Source organism: Chlorocebus sabaeus, chromosome 16 (assembly GCF_047675955.1).
Source record: "Chlorocebus sabaeus isolate Y175 chromosome 16, mChlSab1.0.hap1, whole genome shotgun sequence".
Lineage (NCBI taxonomy): Eukaryota > Metazoa > Chordata > Mammalia > Primates > Cercopithecidae > Chlorocebus > Chlorocebus sabaeus.
This window is the reverse complement of record NC_132919.1, coordinates 58165742-58182897: the sequence shown is the minus strand read 5'-3', so window position 1 is coordinate 58182897 and position 17156 is coordinate 58165742. Positions and strand designations below refer to the sequence as shown.

General features: G+C 46.4%; 2 protein-coding genes across 2 annotated transcripts in view; one reads left to right on the top strand and one right to left on the bottom strand.

Annotated features, from left to right (window-relative positions):
* Nucleotides 1–13281, bottom strand: part of FAM20A (FAM20A golgi associated secretory pathway pseudokinase) — a 61891-nt gene extending 48610 nt beyond the window's left edge. The window contains exon 1 of the mRNA XM_008011985.3: nt 12239–13281. Within this exon, the coding sequence (XP_008010176.2) occupies nt 12239–12618 (380 nt within the window). The 5' untranslated portion in view covers nt 12619–13281. The remainder of the gene's footprint in view (nt 1–12238) is intronic.
* On the top strand, nt 12629–16630 carry LOC119622134 (uncharacterized). Its single transcript, XM_073005090.1, has 2 exons — nt 12629–15177; nt 16382–16630. Exon 1 carries the CDS (start codon nt 12771–12773, stop codon nt 13548–13550), a length of 780 nt encoding a protein of 259 aa, XP_072861191.1. The 5' UTR covers nt 12629–12770; the 3' UTR covers nt 13551–15177; nt 16382–16630.
* The last annotated feature ends 526 nt before the right edge of the window (nt 16631–17156 follow it).

Genomic DNA, 17156 nt, shown 5'->3' with positions numbered 1-17156 from the left:
CCTCACTCTTGGCCCCACTGGTCTTGTGTATCCTTCTTTTTCCTTGGACACCCTTTCCTATTTTATATTGTGATATATCAGAATTATTTTGTGATTTATCTAAAAGGTTAACTCTTGGATATAGATATAGGTATAGATAATCTACTAGGTAATCTTTTATCTAAAAGATCCAATTTTTTTTACAAGAGTGAAAATAAAATGGTAATTGCATAGCCTTTGTATTTGTCATGGAATATGATTCAAGTGGGCTGAATGGTCCCCCAAAAGATAATCCCTGGAACCTGTGAATGTGACTTTATTTGGAAAAAGAGTGCAGATTTAACTAAATTAAGGATCTTGAGCTGAGATCATCTTGGATCATTTAGGTGGACCTGATAGCCAGTGGCAAGTGTTCTTATAGGAAAAAGACCCACATAAAAGAGGGGAAGACACAGACAGACAAAGACAGAAGAAGAGGAGGCAACATGATCATGGAGGCGGAGATGGGAGTGATGCATCCAGAAGCCAATGAAAGCCAGCAGCCACTGGAGGTTGGAAGAGGCAAAGAACAGATTCTCCTCTCAAGTCTCTGGATGGTGTGCTGCTCTTCTGGCAACTTCATTTCAGATTTCTATCCTCTAGAACTGTAAATAATACATTTCTGTTGTTTTAGGCCATCCACAGTGGCTTAAACAGTGACAATTTGTTACAGCAGCCCTAGGAAACAAATATAATCACCAAATTCCCTTTCAGACCTTGCTCAGGCAATGCTAAGAGATCTGATGGTTCAAAACTTGACTTCCAACTTTCTTTTTTTTCCTTTTGAGAAAGAATCTCATTCTGTCATCCAGGCTGGAATGCAGTGGTGTGATCTCATTCACTGCAGAATCAGGGGTTAAATAAGTGGTTCTTGTTTTAAGTCACTAAGTATTGTGATGGTTTGTTATACAGCAAAAGCTAACAGTACACAGTGCCTAAAAGATACTCTCTTAGGTTCAAGTGGTAGAAGCATTGTCAAAGTCATGGAAAGGAGTTATCAAAGACCAATACCATGTTCTTACTAGTGATAATAGTTTGGAGTTAGGGGCAAGGGGAGCAGGAGGCTTGGGTTTGGGCACATCAATTTTGGAGACAGGAAGAAAGTGTACTCTATTTTCAAATATTGCAAATCAGTGGTTTAAAAAAAATTTCTAGAAGTGACAGCTTCTTTTCAAAAGAAATATACAGAACCCCCAAAGTATAAAACAGACACAGTGTGTGATATAAATCTAACTTATGTGGTCAAATATATAAAATTATTTAAAAAATTAATCAATGAGAACAAGAAGGATAATAGGATTACTAATGCAAGCATTCAAAATTGGATGTAAGGGGAGACAGGAATAATCTTTTTATATTTTATTTATTTTTTTGAGACAGAGTCTTGCTCTGTCACCCAGGCTGGAGTGCAGTGGCGCGACCTCGGCTCACTGCAAGCTCCACCTCCCAGGTTCACGCCATGGAGACAGGAATAATCTTATTTTAGCACCTAATCTATTTCTATATATTATTTTGGTAGCAGAGTATTGAAAATTCTGATAAACATCTGTAAGTAGTTGCAGCAGGAAACAGCTTTTAACAGCTCACTTTGCAATCTCAGGATACTCCTCAATTAAACAGAGATGAGAGGAGAAGCCATCTGTCAGCACAGTTACTGGAGGCAGGATCATAATGATGCATAATACAATTGGATGTAGGTTTTCTTAAATTATATAAAGATTACCTTAAAGTGTATTTTTTCAAAGTGAAAATGTAATCAATTATCTGCAGAAGCTGTGAAGCACCTCCCAAAAGTTCATGAAGCACACTTGGAAAACTGTCTGATATTTCATTAGGGTAGACTTTGAAGAGGAAATTCGGAAGATGTGCAAAGCTTGGAAAACAGAGTTGCAAGGGGGCCTCAGGGGCCACAGACTCCCCCTCTTCCTTTCAAAAGCAGGAACCGAGGCCTGGGGAAGAAAACGCTTTTCTCATGACTTACACACAGGTATTTTCACTCCCAGTTGAGATCTTTTTTCAGGAGAAAGAGACGTGAATCCGTGAAAGAGCTGGGTCCCCATCAATTTCTTTTTTACGCTCTCACAAAAAGACTAAAGTCGCTTTAAAAGAGTGCCCATATAAAGATTCCTATTTCCTTGGGAAGATTTTAATAGATGGTATAAAAAGTCTGCACATGTGAATTTATGATTGAATTTGCTTTTTAAAAGTCCTATTAAAACCTTAGAGCAGCAGCCATAGGAGTCAGTGACTGTAGCAGACACAAGTTGAGGAACTTTCTGGTATCATGTTAGTCACTACAGTCCCTCCACCACCCTGTCAGTCTGCATTTACAGCTTGGTTTGAGGGAACTGCTCTTCCCTCCTCTGAGCCACGTGTTTCCAATGACTCCGACTCCCTGGCATCAGTGATTGGTTGGAGGGTGGGCATCAGCCTCCATCTGGGCCAACTGTAGCCCTCTGAAGCCTGGTTGTATTCCCAGAGCTGGCCAAAGAGCATCTTTGCCCAGGATCTTTCTTTCTGGAAATTGGAGAAACCTTCTCTCTCTAGTTCCAAGGCTCTGGGGACTTGTGCCACAGGAAGGGATGAAGATAAGCAGATAAACTATGGAAAGAGAGAGCAGGGACAAAGACATAGAGTTCAAGGACTATTTTTTTTGAGATGGAGTCTTGCTCTGTTGCCCAGCCTGGAGTGCAATGGCGCAATCTCGGATCACTGCAAGCTCTGTCTGCCGGGTTCACACCATTCTCCTACCTCAGCCTCCTGAATAGCTGGGACTACAGGTGCCCGCTACTACACCTGGCTAGTTTTTTTGTATTTTCACAGAGAGGGGGTTTCACTAGGTTAGCCAGGATGGTCTTGATCTCCTTACCTCGTGATCCGCCTGCCTTGGCCCCCCAAAGTGTTGGGATTACAGGCGTGAGCCACTGCACCCAACCCCAAGCGTGTCTGGAATTTGTGGGTTCTTGGTCTCCCCGACTTCAAGAATGAAGCCACAGACCCTTGCCATGAGTGTTACAGTTCTTAAAAATGGTGGGTCCGGAGATTGTTCCTTCTGATGGGTTCGTGGTCTCACTGACTTCAGGAATGAAGCTGCAGACCTTCGTGGTGAGTGTTACAGTTCATAAAGATGGTGCGTCCAGAGTTGTTCCTTCCTCCCAGTGGGATCGTGGTCTCACTGACTTCAGGAGTGAAACTGCAGACCTTCGCAGTGAATGTTACAGCTCATTGTTACAGCTGGTAAAGGTGGTGCGGACCCAAAGAGTGAGCAGAAGCAAGATTTATTGCAAAGAGTCAAACAACACACCTTGGTAGGCCCAAAAGGGACTCCAGTGAGTTGCCCCTGCTGGCATGGGTGCCCAGCTTTTAGTCCCTTACTTGGCCCCACCCACATCCTGCTGATTGGTCCATTTTACAGAGAGCTGATTGGTCCACTTTACAGAGTGCTGATTGGTCAATTTTGACAGCGTGCTGATTGGTTTGTTTACAAACCTTTAGCTAGACACAGAGTGCTGATTGGTGCATTTACAGTCCTCTAGCTAGACAGAAAAGTTCTCCAAGTCCCCCACCGGATTAGCTAGACACAGAGTGCTGATTGGTGCATTTACAATTCTTTAGACAGAAAAGTTCTCCAAGTCCCCACCTGACCCAGAAGCCCAGCGGGGCTTCTCCTCTCAGGAGAACTCTTTTTAATGCTGTGAGGGCAGTTCCTCCTGCTCTTACTAAGGTTTGGTGATTGAGTCTCTACACTTCCTTTTCTTCCTACAGTGAGTTTGAATTGAGTTTCTGTCACATGAAACTGCAGAATGCCTATGAATGTGAGGAATACTTAAAAAATAAAATAACTTATTGGCTAGTGATAGAGACAGGAGACAGCTAAGGGTCCTGGGCGAAACCCCACCTTCAAGCCTAAAACTGCCTGAAGGTTGAACAATCGGACTGCTGGTACCGGAAGAAGCCCTCCCCTTCCCAGCTGATTTTTTTCTGAATCACACTGGCCTGCGCCTGCGCACTGGGAGGATGGGGGGTGGAGCCTCGGGAAGTTCACCCCATTTGCAGTGGGGAGGAGCCTGGTCTCTCCTGTTCCTGTGTGGTGACCTGGGATTCGATTTGTGAGGCGGGAAACTTGCTAGCAGGACTCTCGCTCTGCTAAGAGGTATCTGTCCTTTTTCCTTTTTGCTCAGTAAATTCCGTTTTCCTCACCCTTCTATGTGTCCGTGAGCCTAATCTTTCCTGGTCGTGTTTTAGCTGAACTAAGGAGAAAGTTGTGTAACACTAGGAAAATGAACATGGATGCAGATTTTGCATGAAGCTTAAGGGGAAACTGGACCTCACCACCTGGACTCAGTGGGATCCAATGACCCCAATTACAAAACTTCTGCAATGAAACTGGTTAACAAGGGGCTGGATTTGATTATGGAATTGAGGTTGGTCAGTCTAACTTTTCTCCTATCTCTGAGTGCTCAGGTCTCCATGGAATGTGAAAATAAGCAGCTACTGGTTGTGCATAATTCTGAGCTATGAATTAACTATGAATGGGGTTAAAAAAAAGTGCATGAGCTAGCTGTGGAGGCAGAAAGACATATTTTCCCTATGGGATTTATGACTATTCAGCCACTGAAGAAAATCAATCAGAATTATAAAAAATTCCATTTCAACTGGTGGAACTGAGGCCCTGTAAGGACACTTGGATTGGCCAGGAGAGACAGTCTGTCCCTCCGTATATATTCCATTTTGGTTGGCATCATCAAAAATATTTACCTACAACCTATGGAGCTCAATCCAGGTGTTGACAATTGAAGGCAAATTTGCAATCTGAGAGCTGCGTTTCACTTGCCAGGGCTGAACAGCTGTTTTTCTTTAGTGGACATCTTTCCTATCCCATCAACCTCTCCCAAGCTTTTAAAAATCTCATCTCTTTCCACGCCACCTTGTTTTTCATGATCCAGCTTCTCAGTCCATGTACCCTGTGCCAACACTTCTTAAATTTCTCTTTTACTTTCCATATTTTGCTGAATTTTGACAGGCTCTTGGCTTCTTAGGAACAGTACTCCTCTACTATGCCGTGTTCCCTGGGGCCTCTTAAATTTATTATCTGGCTTATTGCTAGTGAATTCAATAAAACAGGCTTTTCCCTGGGACTTGACTTTGCCTCTTGCTCAAGCCCGAGTCTACTGGCTGCCCCCAGTGCTTGGTCTCCAAAGCCAGGCTGCAGGAATTGAAAGTCAGGGATGCTGCCATCTCCATAGCACTTCAAACTCAGTTCTGTCCTGGTTTCACATTTCAACTATAGGATGTTCTGCCAAGTGACAGGGCACAAAAAAAGCTAAGCCTCTTTTCTGTACTGTGGTTTTCATTAAGCGCATATGTGTGTGCCTGCCTATAATAACAGGTAAGAACTTATGCCTAGTAACTTCTGTTCTGCTACAGCTGCAGCTGTTTAGAATGTTATCCCTACTTGGCTTTTGGCCATATGCAAGCCTACTTCAGCAGAATCCACAGGCTCTCATCAGCCTCTAGCTTAATGAATAATTACAAAAAATACAGGTCAGCACCTGCCAAGGGGGCAGAGCAGGGATAGCTTTGGCTAAGTCAAGGTCTCTGTGTTTCCCATTTTTCTTTAATGCAAGACTTCTTGGCTGCTCTTCCTCAGAAAGCACAGGAAGCTGAAGAAATTCCCTCTTTTCTTGGCAAATGATGCTTTCTCAACGTTCCTTCATGGCTTTTTTTTGACATTGATTTTATTTAGGCTACTGCAATAAGAAGAGCACTTCACATCCAAATTTCAGAATGTCTCAGCAGGGGGTTTTGCTCTAGACTTCTACAGGGAGGAGTAGACAAGTGGGATGATTTTACAGTTGGAATTGTTTTTGTTCAAGGCTATTTTCAAAGAAGATAATAGGCCATTGACTAACAGCCCCCAAATCCTAGTGTCATCTGTTTCCAATGATTTGTTCCACAGATATTTACTCTGGCTCTGAAACAGCTATATTAGAGTGACCAGGGCAAGCTGGGGGCTTTTCATGCCAAGGGCAAGTGACCATTCCTTCTCACATGAAGCTCCAGACAGCTTCCATGAAGTCACAGCTGGACATAGTGGATGATCAAAAAATAATATGGTATATATGGAGAGGATGTATATAGTTAGGGATGGACCACAGTGGGGAGAGGTATTCAGAAAAGCCTTCCCAAAGGAGGAAAAGCTGGGATGTCTGGGCATCAAAGGACATAAGGTGGTGGAACTGATGGTTAGGAGTATGGATTCTGAAGCCAGACCCTTTGGGTATAAACCCTGCCTGTGGTTTTCTAGCTGCCTGACTTTGGGCAGGTTATATAACCTTCTGGTTTCCAGTTTCCTCTATAAAATGAAGTAAATAGCAGTACTGTATTTGTCTTCTACTGCTATATGACAGAGTACCACAAACCTAGTAACTTAAAACAACACTTATTAATTAGCTCACAGTTTTGTAGGTCAGATCTCCAGCTTGGTGTGGCTGTACCCTTTGCACAGGGACTTAGCTGAATTTAAGGTGGTGTCTAGGTTGATTTCTCATCTGGAGGTTCTGGGGAAAATAATGTGCTTCCAAGCTCATTCTTGGTGGTGGCAGAATTCACTTCCTTGTGGCTGTAGGACTGTAGTCTCTGTTTCCTTGCTGGCTGTCAGCTGGGGCCAATCTTAGCCTAAAGGTCGCTGCTATCCCTTGCCACATGGCCCCTCCATCTTCAATCAGCAATGGCTCATCAAATCCTTATTCTGCTTTGAATCTCTCACTTCCTCTCCTTTGATCAGCCCAAGAAAACTCTGCTTTAAATGGTTCATGGATTAGGTCACGCTAACCAGATAATCTCCATAGCCCAAGGGTAACTGGTATGGGGCCTTAATTACATCTGTAAAATCCCTTGTCAGCAGTACCCATATTAGCAGTGGGCTGAACAACTAGGTGAGGTGTGTATGCCAGGGCTGGAAATCTTGGAAGGTTGTCTTGGAATTCCATCTATCACATGCACCTATTTCTACAGAGGTTATGAGGCTTAAAATAAGTGTATGTAATGTGCCTGGCACATAACAAGCATGTTGCAGGTAGGAGCATTTGCATGCAAAAAATTCGCCACTGGGGTTCTCAGGATTGATGAGAACTTGGTTGTGGTGAAAGAAGATTGTTGCTGGGAACAGTGGAGCGGTCTCTGGTTCTAGCTGAAGGGCTTCGTTTTGATCTATTTGGAAGCAGGAAGTGCCTGTCTTTTTTGGGTGAATGACACTGATGTTCTCCCTGAGTTAGGTTTTTGCTGTGGCAGCAGCAGTGAGGACAGGCTTTGGAATGAGGGAGAAGAAGACCTGACAATGGCCTTCTGGACCGACCCCCTCAGAAACCATCTGCTTGGAGCCTTCGATTCTGAGAGGAGTGGAGAGGTTTCCTCTAGCTACAAGTTCAGGGATTCGGAAACCACTAAAATAATATCTTTTCCAAAACTAGTCCAGCAAGGCTTTAATTGGGAGAAATGGGAAATGGAAGTCAGGCTCCCCACTCCCTCTGCTAACCACACACGGGCCGTGGTTGAGGTCCATTTCCAAATCACAGGAGGCCACTTCCTGTCTTAGCCTAGCATCCTTGGCGGGAGAATCCAACAAGGGGCCAAGGCCCTGTTGACTCTGGGAGAGAAGCAGATGGCCACCATCCATAAGTAAGAACCTGGACTTTCATCTAGCCTGCGGGTTGAACTGCCTGCTCACAAGAAATCTAGGTTCAGAGCGTTCTAGGGCAGGCACAAAATAAGCAGGACAGAGATAAAAAGATGGGGGTGAGAATGAAGAGATTGTATTTTTCCTTCCACAGATGCCATGGGTGGGGGGTTGGAGCTGGGGCAGGGAGGAACTTATCTTCCCCAAGCTCCTGGACGAGGCAATTCTTATTTCTAGCTGAATTCCTTTTCATCTCTCCTGACTTCTTCTCCACCCTTCTCTATCTGCCTTGGCTTCTGGATCTTCTCAAAGCATCCCCCAGAAAAACTTCAGCCAACTTACTCCCTTTGACCAACTGTCATTTTTGAAAAGCTGCCCAGTCTCTTTGCGGTGATTTTCAAAGAGAGACCCAGGACTAGGTTTTCTTTCAGTGACAGCAATAGGTAGGAGGAGGGGGGAAGAAGACAGGAGCTTCTGATGTGGGAAACCACACACACACCCACCCACCCACCCCCTAAGAAATGCTGAATCTGTAATTGCAAGACAATATAACCTTCCTAACATCTGAGGAAGATGTCAAGAAAGAAAAGCAAAAACTCATATTTGGGTTGTAGCTGCTGGAGTTTCTATATTAGGGAGATCTGACCCTGTTTGACCTTGCCTGTCAAAACCAGAGGGTTACAGAGAAACTGACCAAAGATATGTGGCCAAAAGGCCAGTGATAATGTGGGCAAAACTGGCCAACCTGATCAGTTTGACACGTCAAAAGACAGATGTTGTCTGACTTGGGCAACTTGTGGGTGAGGGAAGAAATCCAAAGCTCAGCGTCTGAGAATGCAAAGGAGAGCCAACAATGTGAACCATCACCTGTGCTCCAGGTAAGCCTGCCCACCCTGCGTCATCACTTATTCAAGCAAAGGACTAATAGCAGCACAATTCTGGCTTGTTAGTGTATGGCCTGAAATAGTGAAGACTTCGTTTCCCTCCTTCCCTGTGAACTTTCCTCGTCGCTATTCAAGACAGGTGCCAAATGTGTCATCATGCTTGATGGAGCCTGGCGTTGGCTGGCTGGCTGTGATCAGTAGCTGACCACCTGACAGAAACACTTTCCCTAATTACATTTTTAACTTGGATTGTGCCACACTTAGTTACATTTTTGGGGGGAAAAGAAAGGAAGGGAGGGAAGAACAGTGAGTGAAGGAGGTTTGCGGAAAGCTTCAGGGCCAGATAGCACACAGACAGCCCACCTTAAAAATCAACATGTCTTCCCATTTGAAACTTAACTGTCTAAATGTTGACATCCAGTGAAAACTATTAATGAAAAATCCAAGACATTCAAAACTGTAAAAATGTCATCTTCCATTGTGTGAAATTAAAAAGCAACGCGTAGGGGAGTAGGGAGGTGGGGAGACACACCACAGCCTATCTCTTATTGGTAATGAGCTTGAATTGTGGAAAGGCACTTTCTGACTTCATACCATTTCTTATATTAGTATGATGGTCAAAATTACAAAAAAAAATCACTCAGACTGATGGGCTCTTCTGGGCAAGTGGCAAAGAACACTGATTTGGCTTATGTTATTCTCTGTACCTCTCCTGGTATGGTAGACAGTTTGCTGGTACAATTATTTTGGATAGCACTTCATGTTAGGTATTGGCATGGAGGTATCCACATTTTTTTTTGAGATGGAGTCTCGCTCTGTTGCCCTGGCTGGAGTACAGTGGCACTATCTCTGCTCACTGCAACTTCCACCTCCTGGGTTCAAGCGATTCTTCTGCCTCAGCCTCCTGAGTAGCTGGGATTACAGGTGCCCGCCACCATGCCCAACTAATTGTTGTATTTTTAATAGAGATGGGATTTCACCATGTTGACCAGGCTGGTCTTGAACGCCTGACCTCAGGTGATCTGCCCATCTCAGCCTCCCAAAGTGCTGGGGTTACTGGTGTGAGCCACTGTGCCTGGCCCACATATGTTTATAAATCACTAAATTTTAAATATTGGCAGGACTACAAACAAGGAGAGCTTGTCTGTGCGAGAGAAAAACAATTAGCAAGGTCCTTCATTGTTTCTTCCTCTGCTGTCCATTCTATTTATTTCTCTGTTGCTGGGATCTGGGGGTGTCCTTTACCCTGCACATTATAGCAGGCCCCCTGTCTTCATCAGCAATGCTATGTCCTCATATTCGGCAGGGGAGCACTCTCATTTAAGGTAATGAGTGACTCCCTCTCACAACAGTACTCTGAGTGTGGCTCAAATTCACCCTGGCTAATGAATCTCTTTTTTCTTTTCTCTGAGACAAGGTCTCACTCTGTCACCGAAGCTGGAGTGCAGTGGCACAATCATGGCTCACTGCAGCCTCAACCTTCTGGGCTCAAGCAATCCTTCTGTCTCGGACCCTCAAGTGACTAGGACTACAGGTATGTGCCACCACTGGCTATTTTTTTTTTTTTTTTTTTTTTTTTTTTGAGACGACATCTTGCTATGTTGCCCAAGCTCATCTTGAACTCCTGGACTCAAGGGATCCTCCCTCTGCCTCTGCCTCCCAAAATGTTGGGATTACAGGTGTGAGCCACCGTGCCCGGCCTTGTGTTTCATTTTTAATCCTGATATAAGTAACAACACATCTGCTTATTAATATCTTCATGTTAACAATTACTATCCAGTTTGGGTGAAGGGAGAGTGTTCTCTGCCTCTGAGGTCCAGTTTTAACATTTATAAGTGCAGCGGGTCCTCCTGTTATGGCCCACAAACCTTACTTGGGAAAATGTCGCATTTGACCAACCGCACAAACCTAGTCTGTGATCTCTGAATATAGCAAGGTCACCAGCCCCCACTTGATCTTCTGTTAAATGACCAAGATGATTTCTGGTCAGAAAGTATGTGTTTTTGTAAGTTTTTTTTTTTTTCTTTTCTTTCTGGTCTTTTTTTGACACATAATGATGTAGAAATCAAGCTTAAAACTGATTGTAAAATGGCTTCGTGAGAAAGATTTTTGCTTTTCTGCCATAATATTCCCCTGGACTTTGCTTCGGGTCCAAAGTAACACCGGGAAGTTTAAGACCACAGAAATGTTACTGAATGAATGCTGATCACATTTACAAAAGCAAGTGACTTTGTCCAGTCTCTCATTCTCATATCCATAGTAGACATGTAGATACTTTTTCTAAGGGCAACGTTTCCTGGTTCACTAATCCAAACTTCCATGTTATTGATGAAATAAAGATAATATTGAAAATGACAGTGTCTGAGAAGCAATCTCAAACTGCCTTTTATTACTGCACGCAGTTAACAGTGGAATTGAGAATCACTTTCTTTCTAACATAAAATCATGAGCCATAGACTTACTACTGAAATTCACCACAGTGATTCAGCCAATAACTCAACTTCTTCCTTTGCAAAATTTTCCTGAAGGTTTTTTTTTTTCTCCCTCCAATCGCAGCATTACAGAATAATGAGCAAACAGTTAAATCGGCCCAGCTCTGAGTTTCAAGAGAGATTTATGGTCTGCTCATCCTCTGGAAGGACTATAAAACCACCCATGACATCTTACTTTGAAATCTCTTGTATCAAGTAAAGAGATGGGTGTGGTGCGATAGTGAACTCTGAATGTGAGTGGTATTTAGACAAGTTCTGTACTTCAAAATAGAGTCCTTAACTCATACGAAGGCTTCCTGCCATTAGCAAGGGATGTCAGTAATGAGCATGCTGCCTTCCCCAACACCCCCATCCTTTTCCAAAAAGATTCTTCTTAATTTTATCCTAAATATATTTGATTTTTTTTTCCTTTGTATTTTGCTTTGGGTTTTAAAAATTCCCTGGAAGATTTTTATCTCCTCTGTGGAAGCATCAAGCCGCAGATCCAAGTCAGGCCAAATCACCCGGATCATACAAGATAAAACTGCCTTCAAGTTGTAACACTTGCTGGAGGGACCAAAGCCGCGTTTTAAATGTGAACAATGGGGTGGCTGCGGCAGAGAACTGACCATTTACTTCCTGCCCCAGGTGACCCTTTTGTGATCTCTGAAACTGGGCAGGGGAATAAGGAAAGGGCAATAACTGGGTTTGGGGGAGAAGCACGCTTTCTGGAAGGCGCCCAGGTTTACCCAAAGAGCACAGTTAAGTGCTGAATTCCAAGTAGCTCTGGAGACGCCCTGTTTGGGGCCTCATTCTGGAAACCTAAAGTCCAGCGGCGGCTGTCCTCCACATCAGGACAGACAGAGGGGATTGGGAATGGACCAGGGAGCAGGAGTGGGGCTCAACGACGACCCAGGCGCTCAAGGGGAGGGACTGAGAGCGTTTCTTCGCCGCGCGGCTGCATAGAAACTTTTCCTCGCACTATCTGACTCCAAGACTGCACTGTGAGGTCTGGAACAGCTGGTGGGGTTCGGGTGGGGAACACACCCAAAGCCCAGCGCCAAGGCGGGAGCCGTGGGTGGAGCCGCTGCAGCCCTGGGCCGGGGGCTGCAGGGGACTGGAGACGGGGGCGCGGGGAGGCCCTGTTCAGAGCGCCCGCTCTCCCGCGTCCCGGGCGGGGTCCTCACCTGTTCCAGCGGGCCACCTTCCTCCGGTAATACCGCAGCGCCTCCTGGCTGGCCAGGAGCGAGTCCTCGGCTCCCACGAGAGGCGGCTCCTCCGGGACGTTGTACAGCGGGTGGGCGAAGAGGGCCTGCAGCTTGGAGCTCAAGCCGCTGCGGCTGCCGCCGGCTGGTTCAGTCCCGGGCTCGGCTCGGGAAAAGTTGTGCACAATAGTGCCGGGGTCCGAGGAGGCTGCGGCGCGGCCGGTGCACCGGCACCCCCGCGGGCGCTCCCGGGGCCGCAGCTGGCGCTGCACTTGGGGCCAGAGGTGAAAGTAGAGGTCGGCGGAGAGCAGCGCGCCCAGCAGCAGCAGAGTCAGCAGGCGGTCCCGGCGCAGCCCGGGCATGGCCCAGCCGGGGCGCGGAGCGGCGGGGCGTGCCGGCTGAGGGGGACGCCGGGGGCAGGCAAGCTGTCTCCGGGGTCCCGGGAGGGCTCGCGGCGTGCGGGCAGAAGAGGCGCCTGGAGTCCCGCAGGCGGGCCGGGGTCAATGGGACTGGAATGATCCCTGTGCGGGCTAGTTCCCAGTGGAGGGGTGTCGCTCCTGAACTAGGGGACCAGGTGCACGGAGCACCGGGGCTCTCGGTATCAGCGGGCGTTGCTTCTCCGCGCCGAGTGAGCCGAGGGAATGGGGTTCCTGGGGTGCCCACTTCTTGCGCCTTTTCTCCCCTGCGCCCGCCCGCCCGGGCGCCCGCAGCAGGTGAAGGGCCCCTGGGCGCGGGCGCCGGCTACCGCCGCGGGCGGACGGGCGACGGAGCAGGGGCGGGGCGGGGGGAGCGACCACGAAGAGCAGCGCGGAGGGCGGGCGGAGGCAGCTGGCTGCAGAGCCGGGGCGTCTCTCCTGAGGATGCCGTCGCTCGGCGGCGGCTGCTAGTGCTCCCGCGACTCCTTCTGCTGGCGGCGGAGACGCCAGTGCCCCTGGCTGGCACGGGTGGCGCAAGTGGGGAGTTGGCGAAGCAGGAGCGGCTCCGGGAGCTTGTCTGCGCGCCTGGACTCCTAGAGGCAGAGGTAGCGTGGGGCCTCCCTGAGCCTGGCCTGGCGCCGGCACCCCCGCCCACTCTCCGCTGGCACCTGCCTCTGGCGCAGCTGACGGCCAACTCCCGAGGCCGGGGCGCTGCCCTTGCACCTTGTCACCCACCCACTGCCTGCGCCCTCCCCCTCGCTCGGGCCTCCCACTTTCCCTGCCCAGGTCTCCGTCCAGTCACTTTAAGGGACGCGAGGGGTCCGAAGCCTCTTTTTACCATTTCTGGTTTTTTTTTTTTTTTTTTTTTTTTTAAGTAAAAAACACCACAAGCCCCCTAAAACCATGTTTTCCTCTGTAAGCTTTGCCAAATGGGTATGTGTGGGGGGTTGGGGGAGGCGGGGGTGGCTGTGTTGGTATCTGTTCTTTCTTTGTGTTCCCTTCCATCTCCGCTCCCCTGCAGGGCACAGAACACATCAAGATTCATTGCAACTATATACCACATGCCTGGCACGTAGTAGGTGCTCAGGAAACACCTCTTGGTGAAGGAAAGAGCTTGGCCTTTAAAAGTAAGGCATCAGTTTTACCTAGAATCTTGCTGATTTCCTGTTTGGAAGGAGTTTGATTCCAACTCTGCCTGTACTTTAAAAAGAGGAAATGTTTGTTGCACTCAGGGAGGGAGGGGCCCTGATGACCCCACTCCGAACTTTTGAGTTTAGCTTGGTGTGAAAGTAGTCCACCCAAATGAATCATTGGAGGACACATTTAGGCTTTCTCCGATATCCTGTGAGGTAATGTACCCTCCCCACACCCATTTTTCCTTTTGAGGAAGAGGGAGGGAGTCCTGAACTCCTGGCTCCTCTATTTAATGATCCTATAGTATAGTAAAGTGTAAGTCTGATTAGAGAGGCGGCCCCACCCTGCTGAATGTTCAGGAAATCCACCAGAAGCTGCTTGCCCAGGCAGCAGATCTTCCCATGTAAGTTAATTCTACTCTTTAACCCCCTCCCTTCCCTTGCTGGAATTAAGAACCTTCAGACATAGTTTGATTTTGTGGGTTCAGACCAGAGTTCTTTTCTCCGTGGTTCAGTGGAAGGTTTCTTCGGGACTTTGCAGTCTCCTCATCTGTAAATGAAGATAATGATGAAACCTACCTCCTGAAGTTGTTATGAGACTTAAATGAATTGAAGTACAATTATGTGTCACGTCTGAGAAATGCATCCTTAGGCAATTTTCCTGTGCGCGTGAACATCAGGGTGTAGTTACACAAACCTAGTTGGTTCAGCCTACTACACGTGGAGGCTATATGGCATAGCCTATTGATCCTAGGTACAAACCTGTACAGCATATGACTACTGAATGCTGTAGGGAGTTGGAGCACAGTGGTGAGTACTTGTGTATCTAAACATAGGAAACATACAGTAAAAATACAGTATTGTAATCTTATGGGACCATCGTTGCATTGACTAAAATGTTATGTGGCACTTGACTATGTATACATTGCTTAGAAGAGCCGCTAACTCATTCTAAATAAATGTGAAATATGTGTTTGCTATCATTATGATTACTTACTAGTTTCTGTAGTATACTAGGCTAGGTTAGAGACTGCTCATTGCTAGGACAAAAATAGAAAAGGATGGAAAAGGAAGATAGCAGGAAGGAACCTACTTTCAGGGGCACAACATTGTGACCTGAGTGCCCAGTCCAAGTGAAAAAGCCCAAGATGATACTATTGCCAGCTACTCCACTCCTCTGGGTATGATGGTGGGCATTTTGAGAGGTTCTAGAACCTCCTCCTTTTTAATCCGGAATTAAATTTTAACCAGTTTCCAATTTCTGAGAGACGTTGCAACTTCTAATGTGTTTAATTAGATGTCATGGCCAGCGAATGAAGAAGTCAGGCGCTGAACGGTGGTGCTGTATCTGCAATAACTGTATGGCAAACTGGTGAGCATTTTTCTGGGCTGGCAAAGGACGTGGATGTGATGACACTGCAGGTCTTGTGACTTCAATTCTCCTCAACCCATGGGGTCATACTCCCTCAGTAGACTCTTTTTTTTTCTGGCCCCAATTTAGGGAACGACAGTGTTACTCGCTTGGAAATTATGTAAACATATTTTCCATGCCCTTTGAAGGTCAAGGGCAAGTGCAGAACTGCGTGCGGGACTTAGATATTAAGTGTGAATGAAGCTGGGATAGGAGAGTGGAAATCGTACCAGTAGGATTGGCCAATAGGATGTTGGCATCCTCAGGTTTGCCTCCAATCTGTCTTTCCCCCTCCTAGAAATGAGCCTTCTCCTGCTCCTCTGATCTTCCATGTCTTGGTCCCTGGCGCGCTCGTCAGCCTCACATACATCCTCTCTATTCACGCTGAAGTTATCCTAAATTTCTGTGTGCTGGGCCCCATCGTTCTGTTTAATATCTTTCGTTGGAAGCCCCTCCCTCCTTTTCCATGTCTACTGATCTTGACGTATCTAGAACCTCATAATCTCTTGCTCAGACTTGCAAATAGGCTTCTAACGGTCTCTCTGCTTCCATGGTACCCTATTTCAGTGCCCACCTGCACTCTTGCCAGAGTGAGACTTCTGGTATCCTGATGCAACCAGGATGTTCTCCTCCTGAAAACCCCCTGAGCTGCTCCTTGTTTCCAGATTAGGTCACTCATTGTGACATAGCTCCTGGTGGTCTGGCTTCTACCTCTCTTCTTCTTTATATGCCCCCTCTTTGGTCTCTTCACCCCATAAGACTTTCTGCAATTCCCAAGTGCTCCAACCTCTCACAGATGTGTCTTTCATCAAAAGCTCTTTCTCCTGAAAACACCCACTGATCCACCCAAACTTTGGCCATTTATCCAATTTTTCTCTGATGCTTGTCCTCATACCCACTAAACTCAGCGCCATGTGCTCTCATGTGTCCCTATAGCTCCTCATATATTCCCATATTACAGCATTGGCCATGTTGGGTTTCCTTTTTAGTATGTGTTATGGGTTGACTATATCCCCCTCTCACATTCACATGTTGAAATCCTAACCTCCAGTACTTCAGAGTGTTGCCTTATTTGGAAATAGGGTTGTTGTAGTTAAGTTAGTTAAGATGATATCATACTAGCGTAGAGTGGACCGTTAATGCAATATGACTGGTGTCCTTATAGAAAGGAGAAATCGGGTCACAAAGACATGCATACAGGGAGAATGCCATGTGAAGATAATGACAGATTGGGCAATTCTTCTATGAGCCAAGGAACACCAAAGACTGCCAGCAAACACAAGAAGCTAGGTAAGAGGCATGGAACAAATTTGTCCCTCACAGCCCTCAGAAGAGACCAACTCTACTGACACCTTGAACGTGGATTTATAATTCTAGAACTGTGAGACAATAAATACATTTCTGTTGTTTAAGCCACCAAGTTTGTGGTACTTTGTTACAGCAGCCATTGCAAGTTTACACAGTACACATATCTGCCCTCTTCACTGGAGCACTACGCCTGAGTGTAGAGGGAGAATGCTACCTATATATGTACACAGAACTCTAAGGATGGGGCCTATCATTTGGGAAATGCTCAAGAAATGTTTTCTGAGTCAAGTCAGAGATATCGGCCATCTCTACAACTGTAGAATCTCACGTAGGGCCTACTATACAGTAGGGGCTAAATTATTTTTTACAATAAGATGACATAGCTTTGGACCCTGTAGGAGACACAAAGAAATATATGACACAGTTCCTTCCTGCCTTCAAGAGTCTTTTGTGATCATCAAAGAGTCAAGCTATATCTGTGCTCACAAGCCAATGGGAAAAAAGTATGAGGCGGTACACAGAGTAGATGAGCAATCTGTGCCATTGCGTGCATTAAGGAGCAAATGCAAAGGGCAGCTGTGTTTCCTTTCAGTCTGGCTAAATATCAGACTCTCTACTTGCAGGAGTTAAAT

What these genes read in the sequence shown, in the direction of transcription:
- LOC119622134 (XM_073005090.1), top strand. Translation starts at nt 12,771, where the DNA reads ATGATCCCTGTGCGGGCTAGTTCCCAGTGGAGGGGTGTCGCTCCTGAA.